General features: G+C 45.1%; 1 protein-coding gene and 1 long non-coding RNA gene across 2 annotated transcripts in view; one reads left to right on the top strand and one right to left on the bottom strand.

Moving 5' to 3' along the window:
- The window catches only part of LOC146772425 (uncharacterized), a 442,975-nt gene that overhangs the window by 162,072 nt on the left and 256,803 nt on the right, over nt 1–24,100 (top strand). The gene's annotated exons all lie outside the window — the stretch shown is intronic.
- Nucleotides 1–24,100, bottom strand: part of MATK (megakaryocyte-associated tyrosine kinase) — a 108,117-nt gene that overhangs the window by 53,508 nt on the left and 30,509 nt on the right. Inside the window, exons 2-5 of the mRNA XM_085637556.1 lie at nt 8,435–8,498; nt 6,000–6,113; nt 2,744–2,859; nt 613–832 (exon numbers count right to left, since the gene is read on the bottom strand). Of these exons, the coding sequence (XP_085493682.1) occupies nt 613–832; nt 2,744–2,859; nt 6,000–6,113; nt 8,435–8,443 (459 nt within the window). The 5' untranslated portion in view covers nt 8,444–8,498. The remainder of the gene's footprint in view (nt 1–612; nt 833–2,743; nt 2,860–5,999; nt 6,114–8,434; nt 8,499–24,100) is intronic.

Genomic DNA, 24,100 nt, shown 5'->3' with positions numbered 1-24,100 from the left:
CCCAGCTAGAGGGGTGGCTGATGTATGCCAGGGCAGTGTAGGTTGCGGGCATGGCACACAGGGATGTGTGCCATGTCGACCTTGTGTTTTGTCTTGTACCCGGACACTCACCCTGCAAGGACAGTGTGTTTGTGTTAGGGTACAGGGCCTCTAAGGGTGGCACAGTGAGTGCTGCAGCCCTTAGAGGCCTTCCCTGGTCACAAGGCCCTGGGTACCTAGGGTACCATTTACTAGGGGCTGACATGTGGCCAGGGTTTGCCAATTTTAGTTTAAGGTTTTAGGGAAGGAACATAGGCCCTGGGCACCTGATTGGCAGGAGACCATGGCACACTCAGCCAAAGCACAGACAGCAATTCAGCAACAAGTGGGGGCATACCACGCAAGAAATATGGCACCTTCTCACACCTGTTTAAGTTGAAATGACTCACATTTAAAAAAAAAAAAATCACCTTTATTCTTTACAATATCAATTTTCTATGCAAGGTTATCTGATACAACCATAGTAGATATCTGCCCGAGATGTTGGATTATGCAACTCAACACTTTGGTAGCCACCAAACTCCTTGTTTTCTACCACTGTGGAGCTACTGCTGTCCCAGCCGGACCTCTTACCTCGATCATGTCCATCAGGTTGTGGAAGAAGGTGTCGTCCTCAATGCTCAGCATATTGTCCTGGTAGATGACGCGGTAGTGGATGACATCGTTTTGGAAGCTCACGCACAGGACATAGTCCCCAGGGTGGCGTATGGACTCGCGCACCAGGAAGAGCCCGTCCTCTGGCGGCTTAAGCAGCTGCACTGCCTCCTTGCCTGAAATCTTCCCATGAAACCAGCTGAGAAGAAAGAAGCGCATCGACCAGAAAACCATGAGGCGAGTTAAAATAGGGGTTTAAAAGTCTTTAAATACTGAAAATGTTTCTATTCCCTAATGGCGAGACTGATTCAGGAATGTACAGCACCTTTATTCCCATAGTTATAGTTGGTATATTAATGGATTGGATAGGATTTGGGTCCTATCAACACTGTTCTAAAAAGAGTACACTCTATCATATACTCTCAAATTTCACCTGAGCCCTCCTCAAAAGGCAGAAATTAACCCTGGGTTCTTCCATCTCCTTCTGACAAAGGAAAGACTTGGTCATTCTCCTCAGTGGAGGCATCTCAGCTGTCATAACTATGTATCCCATACTTGTTACGAAAGAACTCCTCAACAAATTGTACAGCTGACTAAGAAGTGATAACAGATGCAAGGGCTTGCACGACTTAAGAGCCTCTTGCTGGTATAAGAACATGATATACTCTAGGAGTGATATCCATGGGTAAAAACCTGCCTGAATAAGGATGAGATCTAGGTATAAGAGCAGCATGACTGGAGAGTGCAATCCAAAAAGAAAGAACCAGCTGATTGGCGAGAGATACCAAGGTCTGGGGAGTGATATCCAGGTATACGGATCTGCCGGACTTCGAAGAGATATCCAGGGATATGGATCTGATATATCCAGGTATGTAGATCTGTCTGATATTTTCTGGAATATGGATCTGCCTGACTGGAGAGAGATATCCAGGTCTAGAGAGTGATATCCTGGTAAAACTATCTGCCTGAAAGGGGAGAGATATCAAGGTCTAGGAAGTGAGATCCAGGTATAGGGATTTGCATGACTGCAGCGTGACATCCTGAGGTATAGGGATCTGTCTGACCTCAGAGTGATAACAAGGTCTAAGGATGTGCCTGACTGGAGACAAGCATCCACATATAAGGCCCTGTTGATTGGGGTATGACACCCAAGTATAAGGACCTTCCTGACTCGGGTGATATAAGATAATATGACTTGTGCACCAGGGGATATTATCAAATTATGATCCGCCTGATGGGGAGTGATCTCCAGATATATCGACTTGCAAAACTGAGTAATCTTAACCGGTATTGCCTGACTGTGGAATATTAGCCCCTTGCGACACCACTATAGTTCACTAGTGTGTATACCCAAAAACATGTTTCATCCATTGTAGACCTATTTCCATGTTCAATCTTTACTGAAAACACATACATAAGGAAAAGGCAGACTTGCCAAGATTCTAATATGGTTTAAAAAAACAAATATCTACACTTTAGACTATTTTAACTTCCAATTTTACAGTTTGATGCTTCTTGATGGCAATCTGAGGACAAGATGGCTTGTGTAGCTTACGTCATATTTCCTTAAACACCATTGAAGATAATCATCGCATTTGTTGAGGCTTACTTGATTTAAGAAAAAGATCTGGTCTGAGGGCAACAATGGACGCAACACTATTCTGCTTCAACACAAACATTAATAGTCATTATTATGAATTGATAGACATATAGGGGATATTGTGTACCTTCTTAGACAACCTGTGCTGTTGTGGTGGTTTCTTAGCTTGAATGAACCAGTGCTATCCGAATTAAGTATCTGATATATTTAAACACATTTTCTGCGGCTTTTATCACTTGATGTTCTTAGCTGTTGATGCTATTTGAATCCCGCATCTGACAAATTTACTCCTGTTTTTATTACTCAATACTACTTGATATTACTGATGTACATAATCCATACAGTTATATTTTACAGATCATAGATTGTGAATTATTTTCATCAATACAGTAAACCAACCTAGTGGGCACCCAAAAATGTAAAGCGACTAGAGCAGCCATTGGTGTTCCCAAGTGTGTCCAGCACTTTGCTGCTGTGTATATAAGATGATGGTGCATGAGGGTTGCTTACGGCATAATGCTGAGCTTGCGGTGTACATGGATGGCTTCACGGTCACGCACTGCACAGGCCGCGATAAGGCCTTCCTTGCCAGTGGAGTTGTGCCTCGCTTTGTACCAGCCTTTGTTCTGTAGAGGAAACAGCAGATTAATAGGTTTAGTTTTATACAGCACCGGTGTCACCATAGGATTTCTTCAAGGCACTTAGATTACATATATTTTGGCATTATGTCAGTACTCCATCTCGGTGAATGACATAAACAACCAGGCAATAACAAATTAAATTGTAATAAGGTGCCTTCCCTGGGACATCAGACTAACAGAATATTGGGCATGGGCAGAAGGGTGTGCCTGCACCCACCCTGAAGTAAAGAGTGTGAGACTCAGTAATAACAAATATTTCAGTTTCCAGTTTAGATGCAAAACTTTAAGCATATGTAGGGTCCTCCCATTCAGCCTGAGAGCAGGGTGTCAATCACAGCCCACCCAAGCGGGATAAGACAGACTTACCGAGAGAGGTGGGAGTATCGGAGGCAAGACATGAAAAAAGACACACGTGCCTGGTCCCACAACATCACCTGCGGAAGCAATTTGGGATTTTCAACCTTTGGGATAATAAAGGTAACTGTTCCACCCTTTAATAGGAAGGAGGGCAAGAACTTCCCTCAAGTACTCTCCCTAAAGCGAGGTTCACATAGAGTGTGTCAGGGCCACATTCAAGAGCAAGGAGTTCTGTAGGTGTGTCAGGCGAGGCCAGGATGTATATTAGGTTGACACTGCGTGCATCAGAAGAAGGTGGAAAGGAGGTTTGTTGGGGCACGCCTCAGAGCAAGGTGGACAGGAAGTGTTGGTTCAACTGCATGCACCAGAACAAAGTGGAAAGTTTTGTTGGAGCATGCTTCAGAGCTAGCTGGACAGGAAGTTTGTTATGTTGATGGTCCATGCACCAGAGCAAGGTGGGAATGAGGTTTGATGGTGTACTCTTCAGTGCAAGGTGGGCAGGAAGTGTTTTGCGTTGACGCTCAATGCACCACAGTAAGGTGGAAAGGAGATTTTGGTGCATACTCCAAAGCAAGGTGGGAAGTAAATGTGTTATGTCCATGCTCCAAATAAATATGGGCGGTAGGCGTGACAGGCAGAAATTACAGAAACAAGGCGGACATGAAGTTTGTCATGTCCACATTTTGATAGGTAAGTCGGACATGATACGAGTCCAGGGCAAAGTTGATCGGTTCTCTGCAGCAGCAAGGTGAAAAGGAAGTGTGTTAGGTCCATTTTTTTTTTTTTTTGTAAAAACATTTTTTATTGTTTTCTCAACAACACAGCCCCCCAGGGCCCCCGAGGGTACCAACAGGTCACAAGAGAGTATCATATGAGTCCGACTACACAATTATACAATGACATAAATACTCTTCCCTTGTGGGCCGCCCCTCCCCCCCCCCCACCCTTGTCAGTGTGCCCCCTACCCCTAGTCTTCCGATGGTAAGCCCTACTCCCATAACATATTATTTGCAGGGGTGGTCTGTCCCAGTTCTACCAACTTAAGTGCGTCCCAGGGGCCCTCCCTGGCATGGGTCACCGTCCATCATCCCGAGCACCCTCCTGATCTCTCCGCGCTGGATCCCCAGTGTGTTCTGGCATCTCCCCCTCGTCTATGGCATCGCACAATAGTCCATGGAGCTCAACCACCAATGCCTCCCACGCTCTGGCTGTTGCTAGTGCCTTTTCGTCGTCCGCTCTATGCGCTAATTGCAAACGAAGTGTACCCTCACTGCCTGCCCATTTTGCAAAATTCGCCCTCCACCTCAGAAAGCTAGGCCCCGCCCTTGACTTCCAATGCATGGTGAGCTCCCTCTTAGCCATAATCAACCCTAAATCGCAAAACTTACTAGTAACCTTCGTGCGACGGGTATGGGGAAACCAAAGCAACAAACAGGCGCCCATCTCGGCGTCGATGGTACGATCTGTCACTTGATTCAGGCAGTCTATGACATCCTCCCAATAGCTGCCCAGCGACGTGCAAGACCAAAACATGTGGCAAAAGTCAGCCTTGTCCACCCCACACCGTGGGCACTGTGTTAGGACGCCCCCAAAGTACTGCAGTATCTTGACGGGCGTCAAGTATGCCCTGTGTAGCGTGAAGAATTGCACCAGTTGAAACCGGGCGTTACGCGTGCCTTTCCAGGCCCGCCGCACCAGCTTTGGCCATGTCAATTCGGGGATGGGCCTCCCAAGGTCAGCTTCCCATTTATCTTTCAGCGCCACTAGGGGCTGCAAACGTTCTGTCGACAACTGTCGGTATAAGCAGGTGATAGCTTTGACCGTACCCGCTGCCATGACTACATATTGGCAGCCCGCGGCGACCGGTCGTTCCGATAGCCCCGCATTCCATTGCTTTTGGAGGCCCGCCACAAGAGCGGCATGAAGCAAATAATCCCCCCTCGGGATCCCATAGGCGTCCTGCAGCTCCTGGAAGGGCAGCAGCACCCCCTCCATGTATAGATCACCCACCATTTGGATGCCGAGGTCTTCCCAGATGGCTAACCCCGACCAATCACCCACGTGCGGCAGAGCCGTGCACATACCTAGGGGAATCTCCGGGGCATAAGGGCGGAGAATATCAGCCTTCCTTTGGCAGCGATTCCAACACAGCCGGAGCGTGCATTCCTCCAGAGTGAGCCGGGCTAAATCCAACCGCTGCTGGAGAACTATAAAGGAGATCACATGGCGAGGGATTAATCTGCCCTGCGGGCCCTCTGGGCCTCTAAACTCCCTGGCCACCGCCTGCGTAAGCCATTGTAGTTGGGCTGCCAAATAATACCATTCAAAGTCAGGGACCGCCAGGCCTCCCTCTGCTCTAGGCCGCCGCAGTGTGGTCAGTGCCACCCGTCGTCTGCCCGAGCCCCAGATAAAGCCCGTGGACAGTGCCCGAAGGTGTGTTTGGTCCATACGCCCAACCTAAGGATAACAGGGATCCTTGTAGGTCAGTGCTTGATGTGTACAGTGGACAGAAAGTATGTGAGGTTCACTCTGGTGACACAATGAACTTGAAAATCATCAGATCCAATTCCAGAAGTACAATGGAGAGAAGGTGCATCCTGACCACACTAGAGAGGCCCGTGTAGACGGGAGGTGAATCTCGTCCAGATGCCCGATTAGAGTGAGGACAGAAAGAGTCAGGCTATACAGCCAAGGAAGAGAGAAAGACGCGGCCTTTGTCCCATCACAATAGAACAGGTAAATAGAGTAGAAACTGCTCAAAGACTTACTTCACACGCGGCCACTATTGTTAGAAGATCCCCTTTCTGAAAGGCAAGCTCATTCGCTTTAGGCTTCCTGTGGTCACTCTTGGCGATACACTGCGTCCCCGGGGCCCAGCTCTTCTGCGAGAGGAGGAAGAACCAAAGAACAAAACCATAGGTGATGCGGACGGGAGAGTCAACTACAGAACTTCTCAAGTCACGTTGGAAAATATAACAATTAAAAAATACATTAGTACATTTAGTGGTGTAGTACCAGAATGTGGTGGACAATATATCTTTCAACAAAATATTGTAAGCAATATATAGACTATCAAAATATTGGGAAAGTAAGTATTTATTGGTAAGCATTGGTTTACTACACTTCACCGTGACAACATACATATATTTAACATACTGGGATTTTAAGTTAAGAAGAGTAAATCTATATATTGTCAGATTCATAATATTTTGGTTCTCGATACTCGGGCAACAATATTTTTGTAGGACAGTATTTTTGTCCTCGATATTCTAAAATATAACCAAATTTAAGGTCAGTGCTGCTGTTTAAGGGCACTGGAACAAAACCAGCTTTTTGCGGTGTATGAACTAACCTCTGAAATATAGGTAGGATGTTCAGTATAGTGTGTCGAGGAAGTCTACAGTATGACAAGAGTTATTGAGCAAAGAAACATGTACTGTGAACATTGGCCTGATGAAGAGGTTCATGATGAATGATATGAATGTTGAGTGAGCTCTCCTTGGTACATGACCTGGCACTTCTGTGATGCACATCAAAAGCGAAGCAGCCTTGTTGGTACATGTCCTGCAATACATGCCAATGTAAGACACTATAAGGTTGGGAGATGTGTGTATTTACAAGTACTAATTATTATCTACAAATACAAAGGTGTGAACATAGAGGAGTGAGGAATGGGGTGTTCTGAAGTAGGAGGATAACATAGATTTTGTGCAGAAATGAAGAGTGCAAAGTTGGGTGATGAAAGGAAAGAGTGTTCTGTAAAGATAATACAGATAGCAGAAATGAGCATACGCAATATACGTAGCATGGTGTTGAGATATTGTTGGAGGGGATGTGATGTGTGGAGTAATACACATATATGTGGAAGATTAGAATGCAATGAACTAACTGACACATGCATCAACAATGCCATTTGCGATTCCTTATTAGCGAAAAATAAGGATTTGCTAATAAGGAATAGCAAAAGGCTATGCATGTAGAAATCGCTTACAAAATAGCGATTTCTAAACATTCCTTAATTGTGACTCGCAAATTGCGAGTCGCAATTAAGGAATACCTCCCCATTTATTCCTATTGGCCTAGAGGCCCATAGGAATGAATGGGAAGACTTTCTCAATTTGCGATTCTCAATTAGAGAATCGCAAATTGCCCATGCAATTTCAAGGGTGCCGGGGTGTCAAAAGGACACCCTGTTGCACCCCTGAAATCTGCATATAAGTACATCTTGCACACACACATGCCCCAAGGGCATGTGTGTGTGTAAAATGGAACTTTGAAAAATGCACTTTAGTGCATTTTTCAACGTTTTTGCAAATTACCATGAAGTTCAACTTCATGGTAATTTGCTCCCCCTATTAGCGAAATCGCTAATATTTTTACTTTAATGCATTGCATTTAAGGAATCTCAATTTGAGATTCCTTAAATGCAATCGCAATTTAAGTAATCGCAATTTAGAGATTACTTAAATTGCGATTTTTGCATTTGGGATGATGCATCCCAAATGCAAAAATACCGGTCGCAAAGGGGCAGATTCTGAGAATCTGCCCGTTTGCGAGCGGTTTTTGCTTTGATGCATGTGGGCCTAAATGTATAAAAGTATGTGAAATGCTCCAGTTTTTCTTTAAAAACAATTTATACTTCTCACTACTTCTTTTAGGGTTTTCTACAAAAAAAAATAGTTTTAAGACATTATATTCATGTTTATCACATTAAGGAATAAGTCCATTAATTATGGTTTCAGAATGGTAAAGGATTCTATAGGATTTCAATCGATTTTGACAAACAATAGGTCTTGAAAACAAGAGTTTCACATCAGTATGGCTTTAAACTAAATCATTTTCCATTTAATTTCATTAGCAAAGGTTAAAATATGGTTGATTTTCAATTTATCATGTACTCTTCCCTAATATTCCAAGACAGCCAACATATCACAGTATGTTTAAAGTGAAGATTATTTTTCATCAAATCTATGACTGTGTCAGCATGTCTCATTCTAATACGCCATTTTAGGGCACAATTCTATGCTGATGACTCCAAAGATCATTAATGCTTATATATGAATTTGTAGCTTCAGGATAGTTCATGTATTCACTGAAGATTTTTTTATTGATTTAATTGTTTTACAGTGCTTTTATGATTGCTATTGCAAATCAAATGTAGAAAAATTGATAAAGACTCCCATGAACACACAGAGGTACTCACATGGGACATCCTGTTTCCTTCTGACTGGTAATCAATGCTGGTGTCAAGTTCCACCTGTTCTCACCTAAAATACAACATTAGATGTATGAGATGGATATTGCAGCATTCTACCTATACTTTATACTATAAACATCCATGTATTTACTGAATCCTAAATAGGCTACATTTTATTGGCAGCTGTAAACGAAATTGTTGACTAACATTAAACACCCTTCAGTATATTTAATTCATGAATTCACTGAATCATAATTTACTACTATTTCCTCTCACCATGCATTAACTTATTTACTGGATCTTAAACACCCTAATGTTCTTTAGCATCCTATAATTATTAATTTACTGAATATGACTACCCTGTTGTTCATCAGCATCCTATATTTATTTATTTCCTGAAGCTTAAACACGCCTATTCCTTGACATCTACTAGCAATTTATTTTCTGGGTCTTAACTATAACCCTCTTCATCAGAATCTGGTGGTCATTTATATCCTTAATCTTTGTTACCGCCACAGTTCCTCGTCATTCAATATACATTTATTTAATAGATCTTAAAAACCCTGCAGTTCCTCTGAAGCCTAAGCTAATTTAATTACCGGACCTTGAATACATATTGTTCATCTGCATTCTACAAAAATGTATTTATTGAATCTTAAATATCCTTCTGTTAATCTGCAATCTATATTCATTTATTCAGTTGAGTTTAAATATCACTATTCTTCATTGGAATCATGACTGCATGTATTTACTGAATCTTAAATACTCCAATGTATATCAGCCTTCATTATTCTTTAAATCTGAAAGAGACAATTATTTCTAGATTCCTTACATTAGAATTACTCCCAGGTGTCAGACTGGATCCAGAGAATTTTTTTTGTAGCAGTAACCCTGCGCGTTGGTAGGTGGTGTTGGTTGACTCTGTGCCCGTCGTCGGCGTCGTTGTCGCCGGGATGACGTTGCGGTGTCTACTTAGATGCCTCCCCTGCGCGCTGACATCAGTTCTTTCTTTTTCTGCGCCAGCCAGCACAGATCCAGAGAGAAGCTTGCCCCTTAGTCACTTTTTGACTAAACTTTTTTTGACTTTTGTCGACGTCTTTCTTGAGTCTTCGACTCCTGGTAACAAGAGGGATGTCCCATCGTCAGATCGGCTTCAAACCTTGTGACTCCTGTCACAAATTGAGGTCCGTCACAGATCTGCACCTCGTGTGCCTCTGGTGCCTGGAGCGCGACCACGACCCAAAGTCGTGCTCCAACTGCCAGACCATGAATCCAAATTCTTTGCGGGAGTGGTCCTGAAAGCTCTTGGAGGCCCGGCAGTCCACTCTGTGTCGTTCGAGGTCCCGTGCGAGAGGAAGGTCTCGGGACCGGTCGTGAAGCCACCACCACTCATCATCGAAGTCTTTGCACTCCTCGGGTAAATTGTAGCACAAGAAGAAGGCGAAGAAGCATTGTAGCTCTTTGCCTTCTCCCTGTCCGTCGGCTGTCGCGACACGACACCTGGAGCGTCATCGCTCTCCGGCTCCGTCTTCTGAGCCCACTTCTGGGACGGCTCTGCGCTTCCCCCCCTTTCCCGGAGCGTCCCTTGCCCAGCTTCGAGCTTTTTACAAAGCGCTCTATAGTATTTTGGGGGCAACTTGATTCCACGGGCACATCTGTGGGCCCCGCGGACTCGACTGGGGGCCCTGGGCATTCGATGTCGGTGGCTCCGGCGCCAAAGGGCCCCGAAGATCCAGGCCTGGATCCAGATCAGTGCAGGTCGACCTCACGGTACCTTCCCTGGTGCCGATTCCTGTGACGACGCCCCGACGTCTGTTGTGTTTCCACCCAGCGTCAACCCCAGCCTCACCTCCGACTTGGACGCGGTGCCAGACCCGACGTCGAGCCGGCGCCGGAGGGTTCTTTTGTACCGCTGTTCATTCCTGGCGTTCCCTATTGCCCTGGGTAGCAGCCAGAGGAGGGTGAGGAGGACTTGGAGAGGACTGTAGAACCTTTAGCTGACCAGCTTGTAGTGACGGACTGGCGAGAGGAACTGGGTGATGCCACTGGTTTGGATACTTTCCCAGACCTTGGCATGCTCTCCTCCCTACCGTGGCTATGGAGGAGGGAGCTTCATATGTAGTGGTGTTGTGTAGCGCGGCTGAGGCCTTGCGCCTTGAGCTTCCTATGGTGGCAGTCAGGACTAACAACCTGACAGAGGTACTTCAACCGGCAGCGGCCTCTTCGGAGCCCCTGCTGCCTTTTAATGATGCCCTCACTGACATCCTTCTTGGCACTTGGTCCAAGCCCAGCACAGGGACTCCTGTGGACAGGCTGATTGCCCGAAGTCACCGCCTGGCCCCGGGAGACTCACTTTTTCTCTCCCAACACCATAACCCTGAGAGCTTGGTAGTCCAAGCCTTGTCTTCTAGGGGCGCCTTTCCTACTGCTCCCCCAGGATAGGGAATTCAAGAAGCTGGACCACCTTGGGTAGAAGATGTTTTCTTCTGCCAGGTCAGCGCTGTGGTTGGTGAACACCGCATACCTCTTAGGCCGTTCTACCCATACGGTGTGGGATACGGTTGTGCAAGTGCTGTCACAGTCCCCGGCGGAGGCCCAGGCCGTTCTCACCCGCGCAGTGGCAGAGGGTCAAGACGCAGCTAAGTTTACCACTAGGTGTGGGCTGGATACTGCTGACAGTTTCCACGTCTATGTCTGGTTGAGGACGTCTGATTTCTCTGGGGATTTCCATTCCACACTTCTGGACATGCCCTTTGATGGCCATTGCCTGTTCGGTGACAAGGCGGACTTGGCGCTCGAGTGCTTCAAGGATTCTAGGGCTGCAACCAGATCCTTGGGCTTCACGGCAACCTCTCACCCCACACAGTCTGCCTTTCGTAGTTACGGAAGAGGTGCTCCACCATGTTCCACTTAATCTGGCCACAGGGCAGCGCAAGCTACCCAGTCTCTGCATAGCAGTGGACGTGGGACCCAGCGATACAGGTCTGGGGGCAAGCGGGTGGGCCAGTCCACCCATGTTCCCCCTGCAGCTGCCCCCAAACCCTCCTAGACAGACCTGCCAGGACCACCAGAGGCCAGTGGACGGCATGATTCGCCATCACCACCCCCACTGGCAAAACATCACATCGGACAGGTGGGTTTTGCAGATCGTCCAAAGGGGCTACTCCCTCCCCTTTGAGACTACCCCCTCCCTCCATGCCACCAGCACATGTCGGAGGATCACTTGGCCCTTCTCCACCAGGAAGTTGCAGTTCCCTTAGCCAAGGGAGCTATCGAAAGGGTCCCTGTGCCAAAAGTAGGTTGTGGTTGTTACTCCCACTACTTTCTGGTACCCAAGAAGGACAAAGGCCTGCATCCTATCTTAGACCTCAGGGCCCTCAACCGCTTCCTCCGGAAGTAGAAGTTCAAAATGCTCATGTTAACTCAGGTCCTGTCTGCCCTTGATCCCGGAGACTGGATGGTAGCGTTGGACTTGCAGGACTCCTATTTCCACATCCCCGTCTTGCCAGCCCATAGGCATTACCTATGGTTCATAGTAGGTCACAAGCATTTTCAGTTTACTGTGCTCCCTTTTGGCCTTACCAGTGCCCCTCGGGTGTTCACGAAAGTAATGGCAGTGGTTGCAGCTCATCTGCGCAGATCAGGGGTTCCAGTCTTCCCCTTTTGCGACGACTGGCTGTTGAAGGCAAGCTCGCCCCAGGCTGTCATCTCCCACCTCCAGACTACGGCGGACCTCCTGCACTCACTGGGGTTCACTATCAACGTGCCGAAGTCACACCTGATTCCCTCTCAGAAGCTCCTTTTCATCAGAGCAGTTTTGGATACAGCGCAGTTTCGGGCTTATCCTCCCGAGCAGCGAGTCGGGGATATTCGGGCTATGATACCGATGTTTCGGCCTCTATCCTGGATTTCGGTGAGAATTACCCTAAGGCTGCTGGGACCTCATGGCCTCCTGCAACCTGCTGGTGGATCATGCCAGTTGGCATATGCGAGCTCTGCAGTGAGACCTGAAGTTCCAGTGGGCGCAGCATCAGGGGAATCTTTCCGATGTCATCCAGATCTCAGAGGGGACTGCAAGTCAGTTGCAGTGGTGGCTCCCGAACCAGGATTGGGTCAGCGGCAGATCCCTCTTCCTTCCCTAACCAGAGTTCATATTAGTGACGGGTGCGTCACTCCTTGGATGGGGCGGCCACCTGGGAGAGGCAGAGAATAGGGGTCTCTGGTCTCCGGCGGAGTCCGGTCCACACACCAACCCTTTGGGAGCTCTGGGTGATCCATCTTGCACTGAAGGCATTCCTTCCTTCAGTCAAAGGAAGGGTAGTGTAGGTGTTCACGGACAACAGCACCGCCATGTGGTACTGCAACAAACAGGACTGGGTGGGGTCGTGGACCCTATGTCAAGAGGCTCTTCGCCTTTGGACCTGGCTGGAACATCAGGGCATATCCCTGGTGGTTCAACACCTGGCAGGTTCCCTGAATGCCAGGGCGGATTAACTCAGCCGCCGTTGCATGATGGATCACGAATGGCGTCTTCACTCGGAGGTGGTGCAAGGTCTCCTTCAGCAGTGGGGACAGCCTTGGTTAGATTTATTCGCCACCAAAGAGAACGCGCAATATCAGCAGTTCTGCGCATTGGAGTTTCCAAGGCGAGACTCTCTTGGCGACGCTTTTCGTTGAGAGTGGAATTGCGGCCTTCTGTACACTTTCCGCCTGTACCACTTCTGCCCCGAGTGCTGAAGATCAAGCGCAACTGGGCCCAAGTCATTCTAGTGGCTCTGGACTGGGCACGAAGAGTCTGGTACCCCGAGCTCTTGAGCAAGGCCCTCAATCTTCTGATCAGACTGCCTCTTCGGGAGGATCTTCTTTCGAAACAGCAGGGGACGGTCCTCTACCCGAACCTGTCCAGCCTCCACCTCCTTGCGTGGAGATTGAGCGGCGACAGTTGACACCTTTTGACCTTCCTCCGAAGTCATCTTGGCAGCCAGCGTCCCTCCTCTAAAACGGCATACGTTTGTAGATGGAACAAATTTGTGGCATGGTGCGCAGCAAAGGCTGTGGATCCCCTTTCTGTTGCTTTTTCAGAGGCTCTCCTCTTCATTCAATCTTTGGCCCAGCAGGGCTCTGCTCTGGGCACTCTTAAAGGCTACCTTTCAGCCATCTCTGCCTTTCTGCGCCTTCCTGATCAGCCTTCTCTTTTCTCCCTCTCCTTTCGTAATGCCCCAATGGACTTGAATCTTGTTCTTACTTTACTTATGTGTGCTCCCTTCGAGCCACTACATAATTGTCCTCTTTGTCTTCTTACCTTGAAGGCTGCTTTCCTTCTTGCCATCACATCTGCTCGCAGGGTGAGTGAGCTTCAGGCTCTTTTTGCCAAGCCTCTTTTTCTTGCAGTTCATCCAGACAAAGTGGCCTTTCGCACTAGGCCTTCTTTTCTGCCCAAAGGGGTTACCTCTTTCCACATAGGTCAGACCATCACATTGCCCACCTTCTTTCTGCCTCCGCACCCTTCCAAAGAGGAGGAGAGACTCCACCGTCTGGACCCAAAACGTGCGCTGTCCTTCTACCTTGACTGCACTAAAGATTTACGGGTGGACGATCAACTCTTCGTGGGTTATGTGGGCGCCAAGAAAGGTCGGGCCGAGCAGAAACGTACCATCTCTCAATGGGTTGTCTTATGCATCAAAATCTGCTATTCTTTGGCGAAAAAGGAACATTCAGTAGGTCTGCGCGCTCACTCTACCTGGCCGACGGCAGCCTCTACTGCTTTGGGATGTGGAGTTCCCTTGATTGACATCTGCCAGGCAGCCAAGTGGGCATCCCTGCACACGTTCACAACACATTACTGCCTGGATAGCCAAGTCTGGAGAGACGGCTTTTTGACCGTTCTGTTCGCTAGGACTTTCTGGTATGAACTTAGTTGGCATTGCTGGGGTATCTATTCTAAGGTAAGGAATCTATAACTAATAGTCCCTTTCAGATGAAGAAGTTACTTACCTTCGGTAACGATGTATCTGTAAGAGACATACATTAGATATAGATTCCTTACCACCCCACCCATCCTCCCCGTTCTGAGAACTGACTTCTAGGGATAGGGACACCCTTCCAGGGCCCTAGTTTTGTGCACCAGTGGTCAGTGTTTTGCATGGGTCTGCATTTCTGGTGTTGAAAGTCGTGTCAGAACTGATGTCAGCGGGCAGAGGCGGCGTCTAAGTAGACACTGAGACGTCATTCCGGCGACCATGACGCCGACGACGGACGCGACCGACATCACCTACCTAAACGCAGGGGCACTGCTACAGAAATAAATTCCCAGATCCAGTCTGACGCCTGGGGGTAATTCTGAGGTAAGGAATCTATAACTAATGTATGTCTCTTACAGATACATTGTTACTGAAGGTAAGTAACTTGTTCTTCATTGGATCATAGATGTATTAAAGTTCTTACGTTTACTTTATTTGTTCTGAAAAACTGTACTAATATTTCAAATGTTCACTGAATCCTAAACTCCTATCTCATTACTAAGTTCTTCTCTAGCTCAGTGAAAGCTTAATTTTCCCAGATATTAAAATTCCCGTTTATTCTAGAATTTCCTGGCTCCCAGAATTCCAACTTTATATTTAATTCTTTCCTACCAACTAAAAACAAGTATGCATATCAGTTGAACATATGTCAGAGTGTTGTTAGTAAAAAATATTGTGTTCTATCATATACAAAAATAGTTCAACATTAGACGTAGATTTTCTATTATTAACTCCAATAGGGTGATATTTTTGTAAATTATATTTGACTCCATATCTGTGTCTGATAATATTTTGATAATGATCTTCTGGCAACATACCTTCCCAGCTTATGAAATTGATATTGTTTAACCAGTTCTGTCTTGGCCCCTTTAAACCTAAACTTTTTCAGCTCTATTCCTACTCCTAAGAGCTTTATTTTAAGTTTGTTTTAATTCCTAGCGCATTACAGACGGATCATTGAATAATTTCCAACATTCAAAAAATCAATTACTTAATTTAAAAAAATTAAGAAAAATTCTGACTTTTAAAGAAACAGGAACAGATATGTACTTTATTCAGGAAATAAAAGAACATAAATACAAAAGTGGCCTATTGAGCATTAACTGGCACAAGAACAATGTATACACATATACCCTAGTGCATTATTTAATGCTAGTGTTATTTCTCCTGGCTTGCGATTTTCAAGGCGCTTTTTTGCAGAAGAGCACATTATATCAAATAGGCATTGCTTCCCCTCTAGCTCAAATACTTGCCTTCTGTGCATCTCTTTTATTATACTAAAGACACAGTTTTGTACTAAATATATATGGCAACCCTGTATTTGAAATTATTATTTGTGAATTTGGAATTCTTTGGTCTTCACCTACATTTGGTTCCAATTGCTTTCCAATCCTTCCAACCCCATCCGTGTACCTCGGGCTACCCAAGACGTTCCCCCTCACACCTCGGATGATTCTATGTAAATAATTCATAGCAATTCGTTTTTTTAGCATCTGGTACAAATCAAAATTTTAAATACCAATGGTTCTAAAATGTCAATTTGTAATCACTGTGGCTATTCTTCAGAGCTAATTGGCATCCTTGATACATGGCTAGCTCTAATGTTCCTCGTGTTCCAGTGGTCACTGTAGTAGTAACGGTGCGTACACTGAGGACATATGCGCTGTCCATACACAAGCATGCATCTCAGGTTTATTCCAGAGTACTTTCTAATGGAGACAGCAAAGCTATGCCTTCAATGTGGTCAATTCTAGTTACAAATGCCAACAAACGCATAAAGGGAAGTACATATGCGGAACAGTCACCCACCAGGCGTGATGAAGCAAAAGAAGTGAAGTTCTTGGTCATTGTTGCAAGGCGTGCATGTTGATAAAGAGCAAGTCACATTTTCCTGGAAATCCTTAAATCTGTCACAATGAAATATCTTGCCAAGCCTTCTCTGGCAAAGGTACTAAACAGACTTTGTTTTTTCAAAGCCAACTCTGGATTTGAGAATGCAACATACTGATGTGGCACTGCAGTTTGCTCATGCATTGCAAGATGAAGGTGTGGTAAAGGAGCCTTCACCCTCCTTCAGACTGACCAGGAAGTGATATCAGCTGTCCCTGCAGTCTAAAAGCTTTAAAGAGCTACTGACTGTCAAGCGCAAACATTCACAAAGTGGAAGCTGTCCATCACACTCGCCTTCCGCTATGTGAGTGAAAGCGGTCAGCATGCAGGGAATACACAACAGTTCCGTGAATCGTTTCATGCTGTCCATGTTGTTCCATTTATCTGGTCTTGTGACTTCTGTCCCAGGGGTCGCAATACCAGTGCATTCCAGAAGAGAATGCAGAGATGGACAACAAAAAAAGTGTAACAAAAATAAACATCAGCAGACCCAAATGCTCAAAAAAGCAATACAAAATGCCTGCTGCAGTGCAAAACAATTAAAAAATATGATTGGTTTGTATGTACAAAGTTTGTGTGCGGAGTGTACTTTTCAGATGTAAGATAGTCCCTCATGCATTCCAACGGAGGTGGAAGGATACGTCTAAACAGCCAACAGAAAAAATGTGAGACTAGATACTCCTGTGGAATGTTCCTGACACAAAGAAGCCAATGGGTAAAAGGATCTAAACAAAGCCTGCAAGTGCTGCGGGGAAATAATGGTTGTGTATGAGTTCACTAGGAAATGCGTGACGTGGACGGGCCTACAACCTTTATCTGCCATCAATTTCTCTTGATCTTCAAAACCACAAATCTAAATTGGACTTTCTCACCAACTTCTTGAGACAATGACTCATGTTTCTTAATGTTGTATGTATAAATAGACTCTCTTTAAGTACAGGAAGACATATATACCACACTGACCCTCTTTTAGATCTTAAAAAGTTACTAATAAATATACCAAAAAACCACCAAAAAAGGCTGAGAAAGGAAACCTCTGAATCTGCTATGTGTCGAAATGGCACAAAATACCGGACACTAGTCGCGAAGGCAGCAAGGTGGCAAGATCGCTGCCTATGGTTAAAGAGCGTCATGTTACTCCATCTGTCAGGTTCACGATCACGACCTAGTGTAATGCTCTTTCATATCTCCTGGCGCGGGCAAGGCTAAACAATCCTTACCTGCCACAACCCTGCATTTCATTACTTTTTCTTGGAGCTGCCATTGACCAAGTTTGAATTATTGCAAGTTTTTCTTTTTGATAGAGAGTGGGTTTCTGGCATTTATTCCCTTTGCAAGATTTAGGGTGATAATTTACAGTGAAAACCATTTACTCAAAATGGGATATCTGAAATCCCCAGATTTCAAGAAAGAGAGGCTTTATTCGGGTAAGAGAGACACTTGAAGGTGTGTGCATTAAGTCGCAGAAAAATCTTACAATCGTAGCCGGTCATAATTTAACCAGATCTTCAATTTGTTTTATAAACATTGAGTATATCAGTCCTGTGTTTCATTTGGAGAGCTTGTATACAGTTTGAAGGATTCTGGGAACTCATGCTTCAAGGCAAGTTCCACAACTTTCTTTGTATCACAAGAGCACATCTTTCTCAACAGATCTTGCAAGATTACCAGGAACCTGCATTGAAATAAACTCTTTGTGCAATTCCAGTTACTCAAAGGTTTTTATTTCTTATTTTTCGCAGGAATTACTAGTATATGGTTAATTTATCAGAGACCTGCACCAGTGGATAATGAAATTCAGCACAAGGCTTACGTTTCAAAGGAGAAAGATGTTAGATGGAATATGCTTGCAGCCTATTTTGTAGCGTTGGAACCAGAAGCCAATGGCTTTGCAGGACGTTATAGACCCTCTCCAAGAGTTATGTCCTGGGCATTACATGAGGGCTTACAATGAAGGAGAAGGTCTTTAATGCGCATTAGAACATAGGAATGTAGAGAGCTGACTCCAACCTCGCCATGAGCAGACAGATCAACACCGTATCCTCATCATGCTTCCACATCCTGTGAATGCTATGCAAGATTTTCAAGTGTATCTCACTGAACACCAAATGAATGGTGCTCTTATCACAAGTAGACTTGATTACGGAAACGCCCTCTACAATGGAATCCCAGCTCATGTCCTACACCGACTCCAAACCACCCACAACGCCGCTACCAGATTCATCCTGAACATCCCACAATATTACCACATCTCGCCACACCTCAAGAATCTCCACTGGCTCCCAGTCCAGAAAAGATGCAAGTTCAAGCTACTTAACAGGCCTACAAAGCACCCCACAACACTGGTCCAGCTTACCTCAACCACCGCCTCAACTTCTACCAAACCACCAGAAACCTTGGATCTGCGTCCTAGGCAAGAGCACACCTCCCTCGCATCAAGAAAACCAGAAGCGGAGGACGCTCCTTCTCATATCTCGCAGCGAAGACCTAGAAAGACCTCCTGCAACACCGCAGAAACTCTCTCCCCCCTCCCCCCCTTACATGGACTTCTGTAGGAACCTCAAGACATGGCTCTTCCAGACAAAGCAGGCATGATCTTCTCCTCCCCCCTCAGGCCTGCCCTACTCAGCGCCTGGATCCACCTCTGGTGATTAGCCGCGCTATGCAAATTCACATAATATAACAACAATGGACAGACTCAAAGCCTATATTGGCTGGTACAAATCTTCTGCTCCAACGTTCCAAAGTTTGTATTTTTGTTCTGCCTTTGTAATTTAGAACAGCCTACCCTAAGTGAGTGGAATGCTCTAAAAGCATTATAGCCCTTCTGCCTCTGGCTATACCAGTTGTTAAAGGCCCTCTCACCTTCATTATATGCATTCAATTGCAGCTGGTGTCTATAAATCCACTTCCAGGACTTAAGCCCTCAGTAGCTGGAAATAATGCTATAGTAGAAACTGAAGCAATTTGCTATTAAAACATACTACATTCTGACAGTAGAATGGTTTAAACTAAACCAGGAGAAACAAAAAAGAACAATATTGGAATGTTGGTGCAGAAGGTCTATATCAACCGTTATTTCTCCCATAGCCACTTCATTGTCTTCAATGGAGTTCTCAACATTCCAAAGTTCTTATATAGCATTACAATCTGCTTCCAAGGGCTATACCAGTTGTTAAGGGACCTGCACCTGAGTTAGAGGCCCAGGAGGGAACCTATAACAAGGGGAGAGGGAGGGGTGTTAACACAAGGCATAGCCTGAGGTGGATTAGCTCTAAAGCTATAGCAACATTCCATGCACTGTGAATAGAATGTCTAAACTACACACAGAGAAAAAAACAGAAGACTAACATCGGAATGTTGGAGCTCAAGGTGTATATCCGCCATTATTGGCTCTCAACCACTCCATTGTCTTCAACGGCTCTTCCAAAATTCTTAATTGCCCGCAGACACACTCACACTCTAGAGAACCTCGCCAATATGAAAAGGAGTTGCATCGTTTTTGTGTCTAGGATCCAACACCCCAGTTTAGTTGGAACATGTTGTGACTCAATTACTACTGAGGTCTCACTTTTAAGAAAAATTATAGCTGTTCGAATAATACATGTTGTGAAAGAAATACAGACTTCTCTCTGGATTGCTGAAGGGTTTTTACTCTGTATATCAATCAATCAAGTATATTTGAATAGTGTAACGTTCACCAAAACAGGTTTCTTGGTGCTAGAAGGAATCGTATTGAACAGATGAGTTATTGGTTGACCAGGAGTTATTACAGGCCTTGCTAAACTGAATAATACAAGGTTGGGTTGGTAAAGCTATGGGCAAGGTGTTCCATAATTTTGCTCCAGACAGAGAGAAAGCTCTGTCCCCATACTTGATGGTACGAGATTTAGGAACCTATGGAAGAAATACCCGATTGGATCCAATGTTCCTCAAAGGCTTACGCCACAGAAATCTGTTGGCCATGAAATCAGGTGGTTGAGAATAGATTGCTTTATGCACTATAGTCATTGCCTTAAAGATGAATCTGGCATGTATTGGAAGCCAGTGCAGAGCTCTGCTGCCTCCTGATACTGAATCAAGTATTTTGAAGCCACAGATGAGATGCAGAGCTTCATTCAGGACCACTATGACCATGCCAGATGCATCTCAAGGGCTGGAAGGAAGATAGACTTCCCATAGTATAATCTATATTGGATAATGGAATAAATTCTTGGAATTCCAAGGTCGGGTTCTAGAAATGGATGAATCTATATCATTTTAGGGGAAATGAGCAGACGTTCTGTTTTATCTGGGTTAACTTTTAAATAATTATCAGACGTTCACCAGCGGGTTACTTGTTGTTTGCCAAAAGGGGGTGTCAGATGGATCAGTGACTCTGTTGAGAGTACTCCAAAGATAAGGTGGGTATCTTCTGCATACATGAAAATATTTCGTTCCTAGATGGTAAAGAAGGTGCACCAAAGGTCGCAAGTAGATGTTAAAAAGCAGCATCGAGAGAATGGAGCCTTGAGGAACACCAAACCCAACGTCCTTTTCAGGTGAAAAATAAGGGGAATGGAAATGTCCTTTGGTTCTTCTTTGACAGAAGCAATTCCAGCCCTGACAGAGCGTGGCCCTTGACACCTATGACAGACAGTCTGTTCTGTAGGATTGCGTGATCTATGTTGTTGAATGCTGCAGAGAGCTCGAGGAGCACAAAGGCCACTGGATCGTTTGCATCCATCATTATTCCAAACTTGTCCAGAATCGAAACAATAACCAACTGTGGCCTGTATGGAAGCCTGCTTGATGACCGTCAAGAAGAGCTTTCATTTCCACAATTCCTGTAATTGCAGGAAAGGTATTTGTTGAGCTTTTTTATATAAAGGCTTGAACCTGCTGTGGTTTTGCCGATGGCTCGGTTGACTTGGGGTACATTGGAAACATCTATGGAATCTGAACCTCAGTCGGAGATCGGGATTGAGATCGATCCAGACCTTTACACACTTGCAACTTCTCTTTTGAAAGAAAGAGGCAGGATGGGGCCGGGTGTTACTCGCCTTCCTATGCTTCCACTTGTACTTCGACTTACCTCAGGACTTCAACCTCAAAGACGGCAATGGGAGTAGGACTGAGAGTTAGAGCAGGACTTACACGAGGCCCATGATTTCTTCCTGTGTTCGGAGACAAGCAGCTTTGTGCTCCAGGATCGTCTTCAAATGCATGATGGTGGACTCTTCATCAAGCTGGAGTCATGGCCCAAACACATGCACCAAAGACCCACTTTAACTGACATCTGATTTCTGCAGGCGTGGCAGGGTTTGAAGTCTGCAGTTTTAGCATGGGACATCATTCCCCTGCATACTGGATTTTTTTTTGTGGGGTTGTTGAAAACCGATGAAAGTGGGAGTTGCGCACTCGCTAAGCACTGAATGGTGTAGAAAGAAATTAATAATGTTGGTGTGCAGCGATGAAGCTGATATGCGGCTTCTCTACAACACTTCCAGGACAGACCGAAGCTTACGTGGAGCAGTACAGCGCCACATAGTGGCGCTCGTGGCCCTACTGTAAAACATTTTTGGATCCTGTCTGGTGCAGTGGGAATAATATAAAGGTGGGGAATCTGAGGTTAGAAGTAGCCATCAAAAAAGAGTTATTTTGACTCTTTAGTTTTGTGACAATGCTCTTTCGCTAACGTGATGAATTTAATTTTGACCGTAGTTAATGGGCTTTGCTCCAGAATCTTTCATCTGTTTGAATTTGTAACTTACTATTTATAATATCATCAGTAAACTACGGATTCATTTTTTCATGGTCAGATTGTTTTTTCACTGTTATTAAAGAGAGTAAATTATCCAGTGGTAGATTAACAGTGGTGTGAAGATGATAAAGTAAGACACCCGGAGAAGTAGTTAAAGCCTCAATTGGGAGATTATCAAGTCCTTTACAAATTGACTGACCAATCATGTGGAGGAAAAAAGCTTTACATGAAAGGCCTCTAATAATTTTAGTCCCCGCATTCATACCTGAAGAAGTGACCTAAGCAGCTGAATTGAATTTCTAGATGATCGGTCCAGATGATTGAAGGATGCTCAAAAACTTCTGTTTTATCCTAATTTGCAGATGTCCAGCTCCATGGGTGTAGGAAGAACAGATGAGGTTTAATTCAAAGGCGTCTAGAGCTTCTGTTATGTTAAGTGAATTTGCAGAGTGCGGCTAATCACCCGTGAGGGTATCCAGGCTCTGAGTGGGGCAGGCCTGAGGGAGGAGGAGGAGGAGATCATTCCTGCTTCGTCTGGAAGGACCATGTCTTGAGATGCCTTTGGAAGTCTATAAGGGAGGACGAGATTCCGAGGTGTTTCGGGAGGTCGTTCCAGGTCTTATTTAAATTTCTGACTGGGATCAAAAGGGATCTCAAACCAGAGAGTGTAATCTCCTAATACTACCAGGTTCTTTTTTGAGAGCAGGAAGGCCCCAATTCTTCTCACAGTGACTCACGTGAGGAAAAGGCAGCATTTAGAGGGCTGTAAATTAAAAGAAAAGAGTGCTGTGTGCCATTGACCTCTATGGTAAACAATAGGTTTTCTATGTGGGGACAGGTTAATGGACTATATTTTATATCACTGTAGTCCCGCAAGATCAGTACCGCGCTTGTGTTCATGGTCTGTCTGTATCATTTTAAAACTCGGGGGACCAGTTCCTCTGTTATAGGGTAAATGAAATGGTCTATAAGTTGGGCACTTATGTCTTTATATTTTTCAGTATTTTGGTGGGGATGACATTGCTGGGTAAGAAGAAGTCGTATAGACAGCTGACCATTATATGACTTGGTTTGTTATTTAGAGTCAGACGAGTGAGTGTTTCCAGATGACCCTCGCTTTTTGGTTAAATTTTTGGTGGGTTTTTTAAATTGTTCCATAGAAGAAGGTTGACATTTAATTACTGGGTTATTGGCATTTATGAGCTGTGTAGTCCAAGCAGGTGAGGCTAAAACATCAGATGAAGAGAATTTGACGCTGCCCAGAGCAGCCTTGCTGAGCTCAGACTATAAGTGGTTTGTCTTTGTAGAGGAAATAACTTTTTAGGTCTGGCCAGCTTCATATTTCCAAATATGTATAATAATACATACAAGTACACATTCAGGGGATTTCGGTTGGCCCTCGACATACATTGGCCTTGTCAAGCGTCATTCACATTTTGTTTCCTCCCACCCCAGCAAACCACATGGGCCAGTGGGTCAGCCCACTTCAGCCATTGGCTGCCTAGCACTGCGAGTGACAGCAGTTTTTCCTGATCACGTGCACAAGTGCCTGAAAAAATGTGCACCACAGTGCCAGGGTAGGTGTACCTGGGCTGCTGAATGCTCATATATTTTTTATATTTATCATTGTTTTTGCATATTGAACGCTTGCCACAACAGACCTGCTCTCTTTGCCAATGCTTGTTTTTAGGTCGAGCCTAGGCAGAGCATGCGCTGCTCTGCAAGGCATGCTGTATTCAGGTATGGACTTGAAGCTCCACCCACTCTCCGCCCATATTTTTCATTAGCTTGTGTCATTGTCCATTGTAAACTGTGGCTTTTCATTGGTCAATAGGCTTAGCAGTCCATCCTTAGTACCGCCTTGTCTCATTTTATAACCTCCCATGAGGACACCCCCTGTTACATGTGTTGTTACTCGGTAGGCTTAAATTACATCCTCCAAGCACTATTTTATTAAATGGTTTTCACCTGCCTGTTGTTGCAGGCAGGGCATGCTCTCCCGCAACACTTTTTTTTTCA

The sequence above is a fragment of the Triturus cristatus genome, chromosome 12, assembly GCF_964204655.1.
Source record: "Triturus cristatus chromosome 12, aTriCri1.1, whole genome shotgun sequence".
Lineage (NCBI taxonomy): Eukaryota > Metazoa > Chordata > Amphibia > Caudata > Salamandridae > Triturus > Triturus cristatus.
This window is presented reverse-complemented; position numbering and strand designations above follow the sequence as displayed.